Source organism: Etheostoma cragini, chromosome 8 (genome assembly GCF_013103735.1).
Source record: "Etheostoma cragini isolate CJK2018 chromosome 8, CSU_Ecrag_1.0, whole genome shotgun sequence".
Classification (NCBI taxonomy): Eukaryota; Metazoa; Chordata; class Actinopteri; order Perciformes; family Percidae; genus Etheostoma; species Etheostoma cragini.
Window position 1 is genome coordinate 16,398,037 of NC_048414.1, and position 17,318 is coordinate 16,415,354.

Consider the following 17,318-nt stretch of genomic DNA (forward strand, 5'->3'; position numbering starts at 1 on the left):
TTATGTATCACTTCCTGACATTCATTCTCCTACTGCTTTCTTGGCTGACACATTTAGCTGCACCCAGTCGATTTACAGCATGGAGGTGTAGAAAAGTCACTCACTTCAGCTACTTTCCCTTCAGCGACTGATAGAAAAGAAAAAATGTATAAAGAATACACCATTCCAACACACCAACATAAGCTCAAAAACACATGCAAAAACACCTCAAGTTAGACTACCTGTATCTTTGTCCTTGCCTCTCAAAAAAGACCCTTGAGTTGTTCAACATGACTGGTAAACAATTAACTCAAAGATTATTGAGCGACCACGTGTAAACGCCAAGCCTGGTAGTTCTGATGCTTTAAGAAAGTATTATCAGTCACAAGACACACTGCCTCTGGATTTCTGGCATGTTCAAGTGTCTTGAAATTGGTTAATGTGTAGTCCAAAGGCAATTTGAGATTCTTGGCTTGTATGTGCTTGAGTGTGGTTTACGCTGGGAGAGAGAGTGATTGATGGATATTGACAGAAGTATTGATTGATGGAGAGAAAGCAGTAGTAAGTAAAAAACGTTTTAGGGTGAGAAGATAAGCGAGACCAGGCATGTGTGATAACTTCAGATTCAATCCTCACAATGATGTCCATACGCTGGACTAGTCTTCACCAATGTTTTAGGTGAAATATTAAAATAGAAACACCTATATGACTGTATAATTAATCTTTGTCTCACCTTGCAGCCCTCGCATGCATGGACTCCATAGTGATAACCCGAGGCACGGTCAGCACAAACTCGACACTCTAGATTGAGCGATGAGGAGGCAGATGAGAACTCCTCCTGGCCCGCTGGCATCCCATAAACAACCGATGACGGGCTGGATGCTGGCGTCAGGGCATCTGAAAAACACAAGCACATGGATGATTACATGTGTCATCGCACTACTGCCCCCTGATCAATACACAAATCTTAAGGCAAACAGTGCACTCGTAGCCAATTAAAGGATAAGTCTGGTGATAATGTATATTTTTCTCATTGTCAACAAAATCCCTTGGAAAGAGCAAATCGACAATCCGACAAGCAGGCCCACTTCACACACTGATTGGCCAGGTGTGTAAAAGGAGAGAACGTATACAGCAACTTTAACTTGTCTCTCAAGCTGTCTTCTGTAAATGGGGGTTCGCTGTGTTCAGTCTCATGAATGGGGCCAGAGTGTAGGCAATGTAATACTTTCTTCTTTTTTTTTACGTTTAACAACTTTTAGGCCTATCATACTTTTTTTATGGTCTGCATACACTCATATACTGTACATATACTCATATACTGAGTCACAATCTTGAAAACACTACCTACTTCTGCCTTAATGAATGCATCTCTACCTGTCACAAGCATAACAGTGTTGGAGTAGCATTACTGATCCTTCTCGTGGATGACAGGTCATGAGCTTGCCAACAGTTTTCTATTTCCACCTTGTGAAGGCAGCATGGTTGGTAGAACTTGCTTTGTACACAAACAGCAAATGTAAAATGGTACAAAACAGCGGCACTAAGTCAAGTCACATGAGTTGGTCGAGAGAAGCCAGAATGGGGATAAGCGGCATTTGGCAGCGGACCTGGAGCTGTGTCACTGCGTGGTGCAAGTGCAGTTTCAACTGATTGTAGCCAAGAAAAGCATGCCAGTGTTTCTTCTGCTTCCTAGGATTCCTGAACACCCATAATCCTGAACACCCTGACTTTTCAATGACATCAAGTGTTTCTGTGATGCCCTCCCTATACTTCCCTCACTTTTCTCCTCCTCTTCCATCTCCCTCACTCACAACCTCTATTCTTTCATTACATGTTTATCTTTTTGTACTATTTACTACACTTGTTTCGTACCTCGGTAGTAGCATAGATGTCACAAATGTCCATGTCACTTTTATTTAAGGAGCAAACAGTAGCAAATTGTATTATTTTCTCATTTGATATGGGGCAATGAGAAGGGCTGGAGGAGGACAAAGAGGTAAAACAATAGGACAGAAAATAATAAGTAGATAAGCAGAGAAAGAAAAGAAGACATGGGGTGAAAATTGAGAAATAAATTGGCAGGAAAATGCATCAACTCACTCAATAAATCAGAGACAAGACGAACAAACTGATGAGGATCAATGGACTATTGCCCAAAAGGGTAAAGCGTCTGAATCAGACAATCTGAGTAAACAAAGGGCTTTTCAAGGATTATACTGTAGTGCAGCTTTGTTGAAGGTCAAGGCAAGAGGTTAAATTAGCCAAAGTGTATGCCCTCTCCGAACATTCAGTTGGAGAAAACAAGGGATTAAGAGGGGTAAACTGAGGGACTCCTACAGCAATGACAAGGAGATTACACTGAACTGCCAGGGACACTTTTCAGAATCGGAATCAGAAATACTTTATTGATCCCTGAAGGGAAATTCTATGTTATAGTTGCACAAATAGTATACATATCAAGTAGAAATATAAATAAAGAAATATAAGGAGTGTGGATATGTACAATATTTACATAGTTAAAGGAATGTTATGATCCGGTATTTCCATAATTAAGGAGTTGTAATGGTGAAACAAAGCTGTCATGAAGTTGCTCCGCGACAGTGCCACGGCTTTCCAAAACTCTCCCAACTTGCATGATTTGAGAGAGAGTAAAGTTTAGTTATGACTTAGAGTCCAAGAATCACACACGTGAGAAACAAAAATATTGTTAAAAAGTTGAAAGTAAGAAAACGAAAGAGGGAGCAACTGCAACAGGCTGCATGCACATTGACACATGCACATTAGTTTTAAACTGGGAAATGACAGTATAGGGGCAAACCCCACACTCACCCTCATTTCACCATTATTATTTATCTAAATAGATGATTTCTGTTTAATGATAATGAGACTTCACCTAGAACAGTGGAACCTTCTGAGCCATTGCTGGAGGACTGGTATCCGGGGACATCAAAGGAGCTGAGGGCGTCATTGTCGATGGACTGGGAGATGTCCTGGAGCTCCTCCATTCCACCCATGAAGCTGTGATCGGCGCACAGGGGGCTGCCCAGCACCGAGTCCTCCAGGGGCGAAGGGGGGTGGTAATGGCTCTCCATGTCGACCATAACAGTGGAGGAGCGCGATGGTGGCACTTTCACTCATCAGACTGGGGACAGAAGACAGGGGAAGGGTGCAGGAGGAAAAGAAGAAGGTCAAAGAGGGTATGGAAACACAAACACAAACCTCTGTCTGAATTTCTAGAGTGAGCTTGTTAACATGCTGATGTTTAGCAGGTGTAATGTTTACTATGTTCGCTATCATAGTTTAGTGTGTTAGCATGCTAACATTTGGTAATTAGCAATAAACCCAAATTACATGTCATTAGACTTGCTTCATAAACCAACATGTATGGCAAAATTTGAATTGTTGGAGAGAGGAAAACTTTGACCTAATTATGGTGAAACATAAAGTCAAGGGATCATCAAAGTGATTACCATTAATCCTCAGGGGGACATGAATGTCTTTACAAATGGTTATGGTAAGTGTTCAGCAAAATCTTGTTGACTGAAATTACCATGTTACGGTAATTTCAGTCAACCTCATTATGGCACTAGAGGAAAAGTAGAGAGATCTACAAACTCATTGAATGCATCATCTGGAAACTCTGAATGTTTGTATCAAATGTTTTGCCAATCGATATTAAAAGATGTTGATGTATTTCAGTAGATAAGTGAAAATGTATACTGGCGGCACAAGAAGAAAAGTTAGGGAATCCCCAAATTTTCAGGAGGACCAGCCTCTGGGCGCCATGAATTTCTGTACACACTTCTTTGGCAATTCATCAAACATGTTGAGATATTTTGGTTGGGATCAAAATAGTGGACCAACTGACAATTGCCACCCACAAAGCTGAGCCACAAGCATGGCTAATAACTAATGACATCATTGTCACCATCAACACCACAGAGTAACATTGCACTTTTTTCCAGTGCACATGATTCAACATAGCATATATGCTGATGCAACGTCTGGCCATCCACACTAACAGGTGCTGCATGTTGCTATTATGGGTCAGCAGATATGAAGGGCACAGAGTATCTCATGACATAACACAGACCCTTCTGCTCATGAGCTATTTACTCGTAATACAGTAACCTTCTCCTTGTGAAACTCATAGTGCGCCCGAAAGAGAAAGACAAAGAACAGAGAGACAGAAGGTGAAGCACAGGGACATGTGGGATGAATGTGGGTCACTAGGCTGGCTTAGGCTGTGCTGTGATAGGCTAGTTCTGGGCTTGGATATAGAAGAGACATGATAGCCTGGCTTGCAGTAGATGGGTGAGATGTTGCTGAATTGCACAGTGGGAACTGGGAGGAGCTTGTTGGTTAAAATTAAGACTATCAGAGGAAATGGACCTTACATCACATATTAGAACTTCATACATCCGCATGTAAACTGGGTCAATCTTCAGTAAGCCCTTCCCATCAGGCCCCACTAAGAACATCAAACGGGGGGGGAGGTGAGTGGGTGCAGTTGAGGGTGGCTATATGCCTACAAGACAGCAGCTGCTGGTTGTTATCAACACCTTTACACAAGACCACTTTTAGTTTAACCTTAACTTACCCTGTACTGTGCAATGTATTGTAGGTTGTTTGAAAAGAGAGACTGACTGCAACGTTTCTGCCCTCTGTGCTCCCTGTGAGTCTATTTAAAAGATCTAACGACAGGCATGAATGGTATTTCATTGAAGCGACTGCAGAAAGTATAGATTATTTCCATATAGTTTCACCTTGAGTGCAGACGGCAAATAAAATAGATGAAATTAATGTGATTCTATGCGGTATGTGGCAGTTAATAATAGTAGAATTAATTTATTTTTCAGTGACATTTTATACCTTCAAGCAGGAGTGAAGGTCCCTACTACTTAGGGCTGGTAGGTGAGTGCAGCATGACCAAAAGCAGATTAATAAACTGAAACATAGACAAATATGTAATAACAGCACAACAACAAGACCTCTAATCCCTTGGAGGAATGTGGATATGAATAATCGGTAAGCCATCCTTTAATCAGAGAGCACATGGTCTAATAAAACTCTAACTTGTTGAGAGGCAATACAAGTGCAGTCATTTTACCATGTACAAAAAAAAAAAAAGAATGTCTCAGAACATGAGCGCCCATATTATTCTCGTTTTCAGGTTCATAATTGTATTTTGAGGTTGTACCAGAATAGTTTAACATAGTTTCATTTAAAAAACAACAACATATTTTTGTTGTACTGCACATTGCTGCAGACCCTCTTTTCACCCTGTGTGTTTAGGTCTCTGTTTTAGCTACAGAGTGAGACATCTCACTTCATTACTATTTTTGTTGGGAGTGGCACATCCACAGTAGCTAGGTAATGATAAAATCAGCTAACTACTGTTAATTTTGTAAATTATGGTGAACGAGAGTGTGTTGTAGCAGTGTTTTGCCATTGAGAACGAGCTGGCATACTAGCGCTAGCATGATATGGTTAGCCACCTCGTTGCCGCTATTTACATAGAAATTTGTATGGGATTTTGAACATCTCACCCAGACACTGAAGGCAGAGGACATTCAGAAACCTGTATCTCACTCAAAACAGCATGGACTTTTTTCCAAGTTTGTATGCGTGTGGAAGCACCAGAGACACAAAATAACACCCCAAATCCCAGAAAAAGAAATTTTTTCATAATATGGGCACTTTAAAGAGGGAACAAGACGACACTAATACTAAAACTATACTCTATTGAAGACACTGGCAATGTAATGGTGCATTATGTATTGGCTAATGGATGAATATAAATACAAATATTTTAGGGCTTGAGCCATTGGAAAGACAGCACAGAAGTTGTTTTATAGGTTTTAAAACCGGATAAAGATGCAGAGAAAAAGAATCACAATGCAATAAAATGAATTGCAACATAAGGAATCACAGCCCAGAGGAACTAAACTGAATCTAATTGACCTTGAATATTCCCTCCTGTTATGAACACTACTTTACATGAAAAGAATCCTGGCATGTGAGCGGGCAGCTTTACTGAGCTACTCACTCTTCCATCCACTTGTAATTATAAAAGGAGGCAGTGTTAGCTCTGCTAAGCAAACCTCTTTAGCATTCAGCCGCTAGCTCCTGACCCTCAGCTCTTCCTTTAGAGGACATCTTGTTTCATTCACTCACTTCACTCAGCACCGTCTCATCATAATAATGCTTCAAGGGAAAAATAAAGACGCTTCTTGGCTACAATTTGACTAACCTCCATGCTGTCTTTTCAGATTACACTCCATTAACCTGGGTACGTTATCTCTAGTGGTAGGATGAGATAACTTTGGATTTACGGAAGATCATATGACTAACAATCATCATAAATTATAAGATTTCTTATCAAATAACATGACATGAGTCCTTTTCTGAACGCATAACTCACTACCAGCAGCTATGAAGTGGACCAAGCCAATTTTTCCACCACCATGAACATGACAACATAAACACACAGATCTGCTTAGCTGCAGACTGCAGAGGTATTGTGGAGTGAGACAGAGAAAGACAGAGAGAGGCAAAGGGGGTTTAGAGGAATGTCAGGAAAGCTACATTACAGAGTCTTTATCAGCAACGTGTGAGACAGAGTGAGCATGTGAGGCAGAGAGAGGGAAGGAAAACAGCGGTTCCTACGGTAACAGCAAGTCTTTGTCTTTGAGGTCAAGCCCTCTCAAGTGCTCACTCAACCAAGCCTGCTGAGGGCAGTGTGCACACTGAGAGAAAGATGAGCAAAGTCATACATGTTTGTGTGGGTTAGGGTTGGAATTAGGGCCCAAAAGGGGAGGAGGGGGTAGGGTTTAAACAAAAGACCACTAACCAAGAGCCAACAAGGTCGCCATGACGATGCTATGGCAATGCAGACACATGGATAACACTTTGAAATCAGCGGCTGAGGGTGGGCATCAGGCATGTGAAGACAGCTACAAACTATAAAAGGAATTCAATCTCTCATCATGAAAATCGATAAATCCCATTACAGACTTGTGTATGAGCAGTTCTGTGCTGGTGATCACAGGGCTGGATGTATATGTGGAGCAAAAATCTCCATCCTGTCCCATCCTGTAGTAAGCTCTGGCTGAGGCAGATAAACATACTCTGAATGAGAGCCAGGCATGTGGATAACCTCCCACTCTCCCAACAGGAAACAACAGAGCAGCATGAAGTTAGTTCAAACAGCTGTTTGAGATCTTACCCAAAAGTATCGATAAATAACCGGCACTGTTGAGCTGATAGTCTTGTTAGTGATACCCATCACTCAAGAAGTAGTGCACTTTAAGTTATCTGATCTTGTGGCATCTCTAAATCTACATGGGCTACAGTTGATAACTTAAAATTATAATCACAGATCAAACAGCCTCAATGACTAACTAATGTCTCTGCGGCATCCAATAAAGCTCAATGCTTTTTCAAATCCATGACCGATGAGGACAGCAAATAGCAAAGACTGTGATGACAAGAAATCACAGACAAAGCTGGCAGCAGACCAATATATTAAAGGTGTGCATGGGCTTGTCTCACCAAGGCGTGGAAAAAAAGATTACTGAAAACACTGCAGTCCTTCCAAAGTACAAGAAAACATACCTTGGCAATGAGAGGAGACAGAAGAGAGTTGCTTATATACAATTTGTCTGTCTGCAGGATTGATACCAGTCTATAAAATGTGTTTTTTCAAAAACTGTTGGTAAGTATAGTTACTTGAATATGAAAACAAATTAAAAACTTCAGTAAACAAACACTACTTCCCTACCTTCTTCATCAAAAAACCTGAGATCTTCCATGCCACTGTGGACCCTGACAACATGACTTCCAGCTCAGTTGGTATAATCATTCAGTGTGTGTTTGTGTGTGTGAGAGAGCGAACACAGTTTAATGTTTAACACACCCATCCTGTGGTCTGAGTGCTAACAGGCCTGTCAGAAGAAGGGCCTTAGGGGAATAATGGTGGTCTTAGAGCAGGAATATGAGCTGATGGGGCTGACCCACCAGCCTGTCAATTTGTTTGAATAGTTCACTCTATGAGCTCAGTCTGGACCGTGCCTACAGTGTAAACACTCAACTGAACCCTTATCACTCAGAGCTGATATGCTATTGCTGGCGCCCTCTTATCGCTATGGAGATTGACCAAAGTACAGGGGAAGTGATTGACATTGGACTTTAGCTGTAGTCTACGACAGATGAGCCATATGATAGCTATCAGTTCAATCATTATGTCAGGTCAGGATCAGATCATTTACCTTGTCTTCTCAGGGTCAATATGTCCACCACAATCATATTTCGTCTCCCATGTTTAGACATGAAAGGTCCAAACTATTGTCTTTGCAAATGTTGGTTCCTAATATCATGCATACTTTTTCCAATAGCCAATTTAAAATGCATGCTATAAATGTTTATTTTTGATGTATTATTCTCGCATTTTCAGACCTCCATTGGTTTCCAATAATTATTCACATAATAAATGTGTTAGCTTGAGTTGCTTTATCCATCACCATAAATATTAACCCTACATTAGACTATTGAAATAACTCATTGTTGTTATGTGGTAATGCAGTTCACTTAAACTTCTATATCACACTGTATGGCCTCATGTAATCTAATTTTGACAAAAGTATTGCAGACTTAAAGGATTACACAACTATAGATAATAGATTTTCATATCAAATGGAAATGGATGGGAACAATGGCTGCTTTGAGCGGGATGCTATTTTACTCTATATATCTCACATTTTTCCCCAACTGGAGTCATCTATTCCACTCATATAAGGAGACGTGTGTTTCTCACTTATTCAAGTTCTAAATTGACCAGACTTGTGATTTTAATGAAGACGTGTTACTCAAGATGAGCTTTCTCTTTTGCTGTCAGGATATTAAGTACCCACTGCTGCATCAAGTTGAGAAATAAAACATTAAGTTGCATAATCCCAGTGGACTCTGTGCTCTGCATTGACAGTGTGTTCATTGTCAAAAATAATAATTAAATGTTCACAAAGGCTCACAAAACAGAGCCCATACAATTTGACCATGAACAACTGTAGAAGGTGCAATGTGACACTGGAGCATGTTACCTCAAATGTCTATGGTGACGTCAGCCATCACACTTACTGTTTATAGATCATCATAACGTGATGGAAAGCATGACTGCATGTGCATGTGTTGTGGACTTAAAACAAGCACACAAGTTGACAATGTATGGTGATATTTTCAGAATGAGAACTTTTGAAAGTGAAAAAAAAACATGTCCGTTTGGGTGAAACAAGTGGCAACATAGAAATCGCTAAAAATCAGAATTTGATCACATGGACTGACTGTTGTCAGGACCTTGAATAAAATCCAAAGCTTTCGTGGTAACTGTTTTAAGGACTTTATTTTAAAGTACAGTATGTATAACTTGACCAGCTGTTATTATCTCCAAATGTTTTGTTTCTCATACACTTTCCATAGGTGAGTCATTTCTGTCTGTTTACTTGTCTGATACATTAAGCATGGTTTACCATTTGATGTAGAAGTATTAGATAAATATTAGTTCCCAATAACCTGTAAAACACAATAAGGTTGCATGCTGAAGCATTGAGCAATTTATTTATGGAGCATTTGTGTTGAAAAGCATATTATTTACAGTAAATCTGTCAGGGAAAGATATGAGCAAGTGGTCATGACATCCTGGTTGATAATAAGAATGTGTTTTCTGCTTGAGATGTGATGTGTTGACAGGACACTGCTGCCGTTTAACCTTGACCTGCAGTACAGCCACAACTTAACAAGCTACCCCAGTGTGTTAAATGTATTTACAGCTGAATGAATGGCAAGCTCGACCCTTACTGTTCCAAGCTGCTAACATCACCAATTGCTAACAACACTGTCCTTAAACAAACCCTCCATTTGGTGCCGAACACTGGCTTCTGGCTGCCCCTTTGCACTTATTTCAAAACCAGTCACAAGGATCAAGCAAGCCACCATTACAAAATCTCCCTGCGGTGCATCCAAACTGTATATTTCAGAAGGGACAAACTGCTGCGATCTGTTCCAACTGCTTTTCCAGCAGCAATAACTGGGCTAAAAAATCTCTGCTGGATGGCAGAACTGTACAACATTGTACACAAATATAAAAAGATTGCAATAGTTACCATTTTCCACTGATGCAATAAAAATAAATATGGCTTTGTCTCCATAACTCATATGCAAGTGCTTGTAAACTATTTTAGAGTGGAAAAAATATCTAGGCCTGGTTACAGAGACAGGCAAGTTTGAATATCATTATGTGTGCTCTACATATCAGTACAGACTCATACTGTATTTAGGAAGGTGCACATTCCCATCCAGAAATAAAAAATATTAAACATGGTCATCAGTACAATGTACATTTCATGGCAAGTGCCAAAGAGAAGGGAATGTTCAAGTGAGTCTGTACTGTTCTACCAGTTGCTCTGGACAGCAGACAGAGCTCTCAATCTGTAGTCCTGAGAACTTGGACGCACCACCTTGAGCGCAATGCTGCCAAGAAATATATAACATTTTACATGTTGTGGCTTGATGGTTCATGTGCTAAACCATTCCTGTGGATATTTACATTTTCAGCATGATGCTTAATGATGTGCGAGAATCACTCTGGGAGAAATCATTTATATAGTAAAGGGCTGAAATGATGAGTCATAGTATCTCCATTTTATTCCGACATATCATCTTTGCCACAATCATGTTAAAGGCGTGCTCAAGAGCTTTCCGACACATGTTTTAAGGGAGTTTCTGTATTACTGGAAAACAATGCAATGGGGAGGGCCAGAGTGCAGAAATCACCAAACCTGAGATGAGAACAACATGGCACTGGATGCATTTCTCTCTTCTCAGATAGCTGTGTGTACAGTGCGGCTCGAAGGTTTGGGCACCCCAGGTAAATAGATTGAATTAATGTGCATAAAGAAGCCAAGAAAAGACAGGCATCAAATGACAGATTAGATATTCGTATTTTTATGTCACGAAAAGTTAATTTATTTCCATCATTTAAACTTTCAAAATAACAAAAACAAAAAAAATGGCGTCTGCAAAAGTTTGGGCACCCTGCAGAGATAACCCCTTGCCAAACTTTTGCAGACGCCATTTTTTTGTTTTTTTGTTATTTTGAAAGTGTAAATGATGGAAATAAAATCTAACTTTTTGTGACATATTATTCAAATGTCTAATCTGTCATCTGATGCCTTTTGGAGATTTTTTCATCTTTTCTTGGCTTCTTTATGCACATTAACACAAATTTTTACCTGGGGTGCCCAAACTTTTAAACCCCACTGAATTATATTACATTGTCCAGGAAGACACAGGATGCCTGAGTTCCCCCTTTCTGGCGGCCACACCAGCCTACATGTTTGTAGGGAGGCATGCAGCACACAGACCTGGTGACAGAGAACACTAGTTTGCTACTGTAGTGGGATCACAGAGTATGACCAAACCCAAAGGGTTCATTTAGCTTCCTTCATTCAGCGAGTAAAAGCTGCAGTTGGAAAATCTTGAAAACAGTGTTAGTATTTCAAAAGCCTGTTCATTATTTCACATATGCACACTCTGCCATCACCTTATAACAACTCATTACACCCATGAAAGCTATACAGCTGACATACAGTAGTATTGTTACATTGTTTCTCTTGGCAATCTTAAAAAAGAACTCTGTTATACCAAAACAAACAGAACTGACATTAGATAATACAGAAGAGGCCTCGAGTAAACCAAGGAAGGTGTTGTTTGAGCTTTTAAGTGGAGCTGTAAGAGAGTGGGCTTCACCAGTAATATCATTAGAGTGGGAGAGTAGATAAGACCAGGGATAGGTCACTGACCATCAGATCCAATTGACTGAGCAACAAGTTAACAAGAAAGACTGTATACCTTCCAACAATGAGTCAGTCTTGGACAAGTAGGATGTGGAAACATTTGGAGAGACAAAAAGGCTTAAAGGAAGACATTGTTTTTAAGAGACCCGTCAAATCCTCCTGTCTATTCCCCATGTGGTTCAACATATACATTACACTTACTTCAGCATCCCTCCCAGGTCAGTCTCCTGTCCAGAGCTGCTTACTGCAAGCCTGGCTGGAGGGCCTCAATCCTATTTTACCCAGAATGACTTTACCTTAAGGAAGGCTCAAAGTGGAATAGACCTGGCTCAAATGAAGGTCAAACATGGGTAATAGAGGACACAAGTTGCAAAACAAACAGACCACAGGAGTGACTAAAAATAGCTGCAAAGAGCACACTTGGACTAAAACTAGCACTGTGTAAAAAAAGCTTTGCGGGTTCTTTACCACAGGTACCAAAAGAGAGGGTGAAATGTGATCCAAGAGATCAGGTGTAAATAACACATCCATGTCTGAAGGCTTATCAGAAGCCACAACACTGGTCAGCTGAGGGGTTTTACAACTCTGGAAAGTCATTACAGTGGTATTAATTTTATCTTCCATCTCCATGACTGTAAACATTAGAAATAAACTGTTGCCATTACAAAGTAATCTACGAGTATGCTTTTGCAAGTGGAGCAGAGTTTAATTATTTTGCAGGAGCCATCCGAGGACCCCTGTTAAGCCAGTTCAGTGGCCTTGATGACGTGACGTTTTCTTGTGTTTGAATGAGTGCAACCCTTGAGGAGAGACTGCCTATAAGTGTACCCCTTTGTTCTCATTTGAATGATTAATGCATCTTGCCTTGCAGTGCTGTGCGTGGGCAGGCTTTTCAGACTGCTCGAGTAGCCATCTGTAACAGGTATAAACGCAGTTGCCTTTAAATGACAATTGGTACAACCAGTTAGTAAAACCTGTCGACTTCTTCGGGTTTCTCTGACCATTGATCCTTTCCATTGAGTGTCTACAAGAGCTGAAATAGGCTTCTAGAGTTACATTATCTCAAAATCATTTTTAATGCACTTAAAAAAACAGCTGTATGTTGAAGACAGTGACTTTGGTTGCACATGTTCTATAAACTATGCCCAATGCAAACATTTTTTCCACTGATCTTTGGCCAGCAGTGATTCATGGACTTGAAAATTGGAACTAGGGTTTTGTTGCTTAACATGCTTACAATACATCTCTTCATAGACTCACAACAGAGACAAACAATTAACTCTTGAGACTGTGCACTTGAGAACAGAACCTGAAAGTCCTGTTTGAGGAGCAGCGAGGAACAAAAACCATGCCTTTCACTCTGTTCTTGTTTCGGCATCTGAAGCTGTCATTCCAGGTTGTGAATGCAACCAGGCAAAAGCTGATTACAGGTCTCAGATTCCTGGAGACAAAACTGTCTGAGTGCAGTAGAACAGTTGGACTGAAACTAAACAAAAAAAAAAAACGTAAGGTTGACTCAAAGAAACACAAACAGCTCTTTGTGCATGGGCAGAGTTCAGACAGTTTATTGCTAAAGACATATTTCATGCATTGTGCATACGAGATAAGAGTATCTTAAATGCATTGATTCCCTCTGATTATAATAGTAAAGTTTGAAGATGGACTGAAAGACTCAACACCTAACATGGCCACTTGCAAGTGCAATAAAAGGTTCTACAGACAAAGAGATAATTTCTCCTGTTTTCATTTAACTTTACTCCCTCAATACAAAGAAAAAAAACCTTTCACATTGAGGCTGCGTCAAACGTTACACAATGATTGATGGATTTGTAACCACACTCAACAGAATGATGAGGTGGCTCTGAGTGACGACCTTTGATCTGAAGGTAAATGCCACGTCAATGTGGAGGCTTTAAAAGGTCCCATGACATGGTGCTCTTTGGATGCTTTTATATAGACCTTAGTGGTCCCCTAATACCATATCTGTCTTTTTTTCCTAAATTCAGCCATGGTGCAGAATTACAGCCACTCGAGCAAGTCCCACAATGAGCTTTCTTAGTGTGTGCAATTTGTGAGTCTGTATCTTCTGAGGATGAGAGGGGGGAGGCAAGGTGGAGGCTGGGGGTGTGGCCTTGACCAAATGACACTTTGCTCGTTTGAAAGCCATTAAGTCTCTCCCTCATGGGTGGGCCAAATTCTTTGGGCGGGCAAAGCAGAGAAAGGGGAAGTAACCTTGCCCCTTATGACCTCATAACGGGAAAGATTCCAGATTGGCTCATCTCAGCTTTCATTTTCTCAAAGGCAGAGCAGTATACCCAGGGCTTGGTTTACACCTATCACCATTTCTAGCCAATGGGGGACCAATGGGGGAATGCATATTAATGTTAAAAAACCTCAGAGGGAAATTTTCTTGTCATGGGACCTTTAAGGGTTAGCATTGGCGGGTAACACTGTCAATCTACCTGCCACATTGACAGGTAGCCAATGAGAATTGAGTGAATGAGACGCGTAACTATCGGTAAGCAGGGGACGCAGTTGCTTACAGGCCCGGACCAACCAGGGTCCTGCATCACTGGAAAACACTGATTGACAGCCAGGGCCCCCTATCGCATTTTCATTACTCGTGACAATCCCAGCAGTCCCACGTGGAGCCACTGACCAAGCGTGAGTGAGAATGTGTCAAATTCATTTTCTTGTTTATGCTATTAAGATGAGATGTGTGTGACTTGAACAACTCACATTTACCAACACAGCATACAGCGAAAGACGTCCTGTCAACATGTACACATTTTAACATCAATGTACGCTGTGACGATTTCTCACTATGAACTCAATGAAAGCTGCTGCTGTTTCAATCCTGTCGGCTCACTGCAGCCGTCTGGGCTGCTTCTCCATTCCCCCCACAACTGACGCGCACTCGCACATGCACGCGCACACGCACCCGCACAAGCACACACAAAATCACACAAGGTGGATGCAGGATAAACTGCAGATGAGATGTCCAGGAAATTAACGACAGCTACATTATTGTAGATGCAATGATAAGTTAAAGTTCAATAGGTACTACCCCCCTACTAAAGCACATGATGATCTTCTTTATGAGGCAAAAAAGTATCTGGTAAAAAGTGACAGTAGTGGCAGGTGGTTAAAAAAGTTATCTTCAGGCCCTGCTCAGTGTCTTTAGAACTGGACTGCAAAATGGAGCATCTGTTTTCAGATCACCTACTGTACAACGTCTCACTTTTAGGAAACATGTCAGCAATGACCTTCTACGTAACTTTCCAATGAAACCTGAAAAATATTGTAGTGCAGTAAGTCTATTCTAACCATGTGCATTTAAAAACATAAACAAGCAACCATCACCTACAGTCAGGAGACTTTGTGGTATTCAGTCAGTACTAATGCCATCCTACAATCAAAACAACATGAAACATTATAAGATAGGGTGCACTGACCGGGGGTGAAATTTTGGAAACCCTTGTAACATTAGTATTTAAGGCAGTTTAACATACAAAATAACTAAAGGACAGGTAAAGGAGTAAACAACTTTGATGTTTGTTGAGCTGCAGAATGTCACACAGTATTCACATAATCACTCAAATCAAGTCATCTACATATGACCATGTGTTTTTAGCTAGGTAGAGTTAACTTTTGAACTTCAATCAGAAATAATCATCTAAATAGTATAATCAATCACAGTTTCATGTTTGAGAAGCACTAATTAATGGATAAATATGTACCCAAGATCTTCTAATGCTGTGACTTCTGTTAGTTATGTTATTTATGTGAATGATCACACACAAAGGGAGTAGGAGTTACTGAGACGGAGAGAGAAAGAGAGAGAGAGAGAGATGCTTCAGGGGTATTTAACCAAATACTTCACATCACCCACAGCTACATATTAACCGCTGCTTTGCCCATTTGCCCTTTTAACACTTCACAGTAAAGCTTTCCTTCTGAAAAAGCACTGATCAACAACCATAAGAAGTTATAAAGATTTAGGATTTCCAGGCAGTACATCAAGGTTGTTCTGTAGACCTGGTCCCGCTGGGGGCCTTTGTTGTCTAAAAAAATCCCTGTCCTCTCCCCTCCATTCATGTCACATTTCTTCTGTTTATTATGTAATAAAAGGCAAATAATGCCCAACAACCACAAAATGCATTTTAAACTACAAAATCCCTAGCAAAAATCCCCAAATCCATCTCTAATATGAAGCTCCTTGACACACTTTGGAAACAATATTTACTCTCCAGAAGCCATATGCAGGCGCTTCTAGCAATTAAAGAACCATGTCTCCAGTGCTTCAGACCTTCAGTATTATATCAAAAACATTTGAAGTGAGTCTTAACGGTTATTGTGCCGAATTTAACACACAGATTTGACCTTTGACATTACTGTCACTGTCCTGGTGCATCAACCTGACCACCCACCTCCATAACAAGCAATTGAAGTAATACAGAGTCTCTTTAAAACCGCTAGTAAAGTGGTTGGGCGCACCAACAAGTCAATAAATAGCCTCTGTGTTGAGCGAATAGCTTACTCATGATAATAGGTGTTGCATATTGATGAACAAGCGCCACTTTATCTGCGCAGGCGTGCAAACTGAAATCAGATTAGCCTGCCTCCAAACAATAGCAATGGTCCTATAATCCTGGAAGAATGTATTAACGTGCCCCTGTTGCCTGTAAACATTGGTGTGCAGGTGTTGGACTGCAAACTGGACAAATTCTCAAACTGGAGAACAAGTAAGTATGCACTGTTTCTGGGCTGCAGTCATCTGTCCATTAAACAAAATTCCTTTAGAGATAGTCTATCAGCTGCTGCACGAGGGTGCATTTATTGGATAAAAAGCCAAAGGAAGACATCTACCTTATAATAGACAGCCCAATCCGAAGCCGCCATATCCTCGGAAATCTCGCTGGGTTGAGAAGCGGTCGGCGTGAGCTCGAGCGAGAAGGGACAACTGAGTCCCCCGACCCCAACCACGTCCTTGTTTGTTTTCCAGCAGCGATGCCGCTGTCAAAAATCCCCCACCACGTCCATACAGAGCAGAGCCATGGAGTTTACACCCGCAGGAAGTGACCTCATGACTGACAGCTGGTGGAAAGAAGGCGCACACCCCCTGACACACCTATAGTTTCAGCGAATAGAGAGAGCGCAGCCGTTTCCTTTGAGACGGACGCCCCCTAACCATGGTGACAGCAAGAAAAAAAAGCCTCATCCCTAAACGTGTGCTACACAGTACACACTCTCCTGCAGTACAATGCTCACACAAAAACTATAGTGTCCCCGACTGGAAAAGTGGAGGGTCAGAGTGTTGGACTGGGTTAGTCAGATACAATGGTGCAGTGTGAATATTTGCATTCAAATGACACTGTCCCCATATGACCCTCCCAGGGTCACCCAATTGTTTTCCTCCCTCTTGCTCTTAATTCAGTGCAGTCTTATTCAGTTCAATTAAGTTCTTTTGGCACACAGTTCTGATCA

General features: G+C 40.9%; 1 protein-coding gene across 3 annotated transcripts in view; it reads right to left on the reverse strand.

Moving 5' to 3' along the window:
• The window catches only part of pparab (peroxisome proliferator-activated receptor alpha b), a 35,815-nt gene extending 18,876 nt beyond the window's left edge, over positions 1–16,939 (reverse strand). Inside the window, exons 1-3 of one of the 3 annotated variants that reach the window (XM_034878113.1) lie at positions 16,701–16,939; positions 2,876–3,124; positions 713–876 (exon numbers count right to left, since the gene is read on the reverse strand). In XM_034878113.1, coding sequence (XP_034734004.1) covers positions 713–876; positions 2,876–3,083 — 372 coding nt within the window. In that variant the 5' untranslated portion in view covers positions 3,084–3,124; positions 16,701–16,939. Of the gene's footprint in view, positions 1–712; positions 877–2,875; positions 3,125–7,599; positions 7,622–7,765; positions 7,788–16,700 lie in introns of those variants that run through there. The other 2 variants (XM_034878115.1, XM_034878114.1) reach the window with 2 other exon arrangements.
• Between the last annotated feature and the right edge of the window lie 379 nt (positions 16,940–17,318).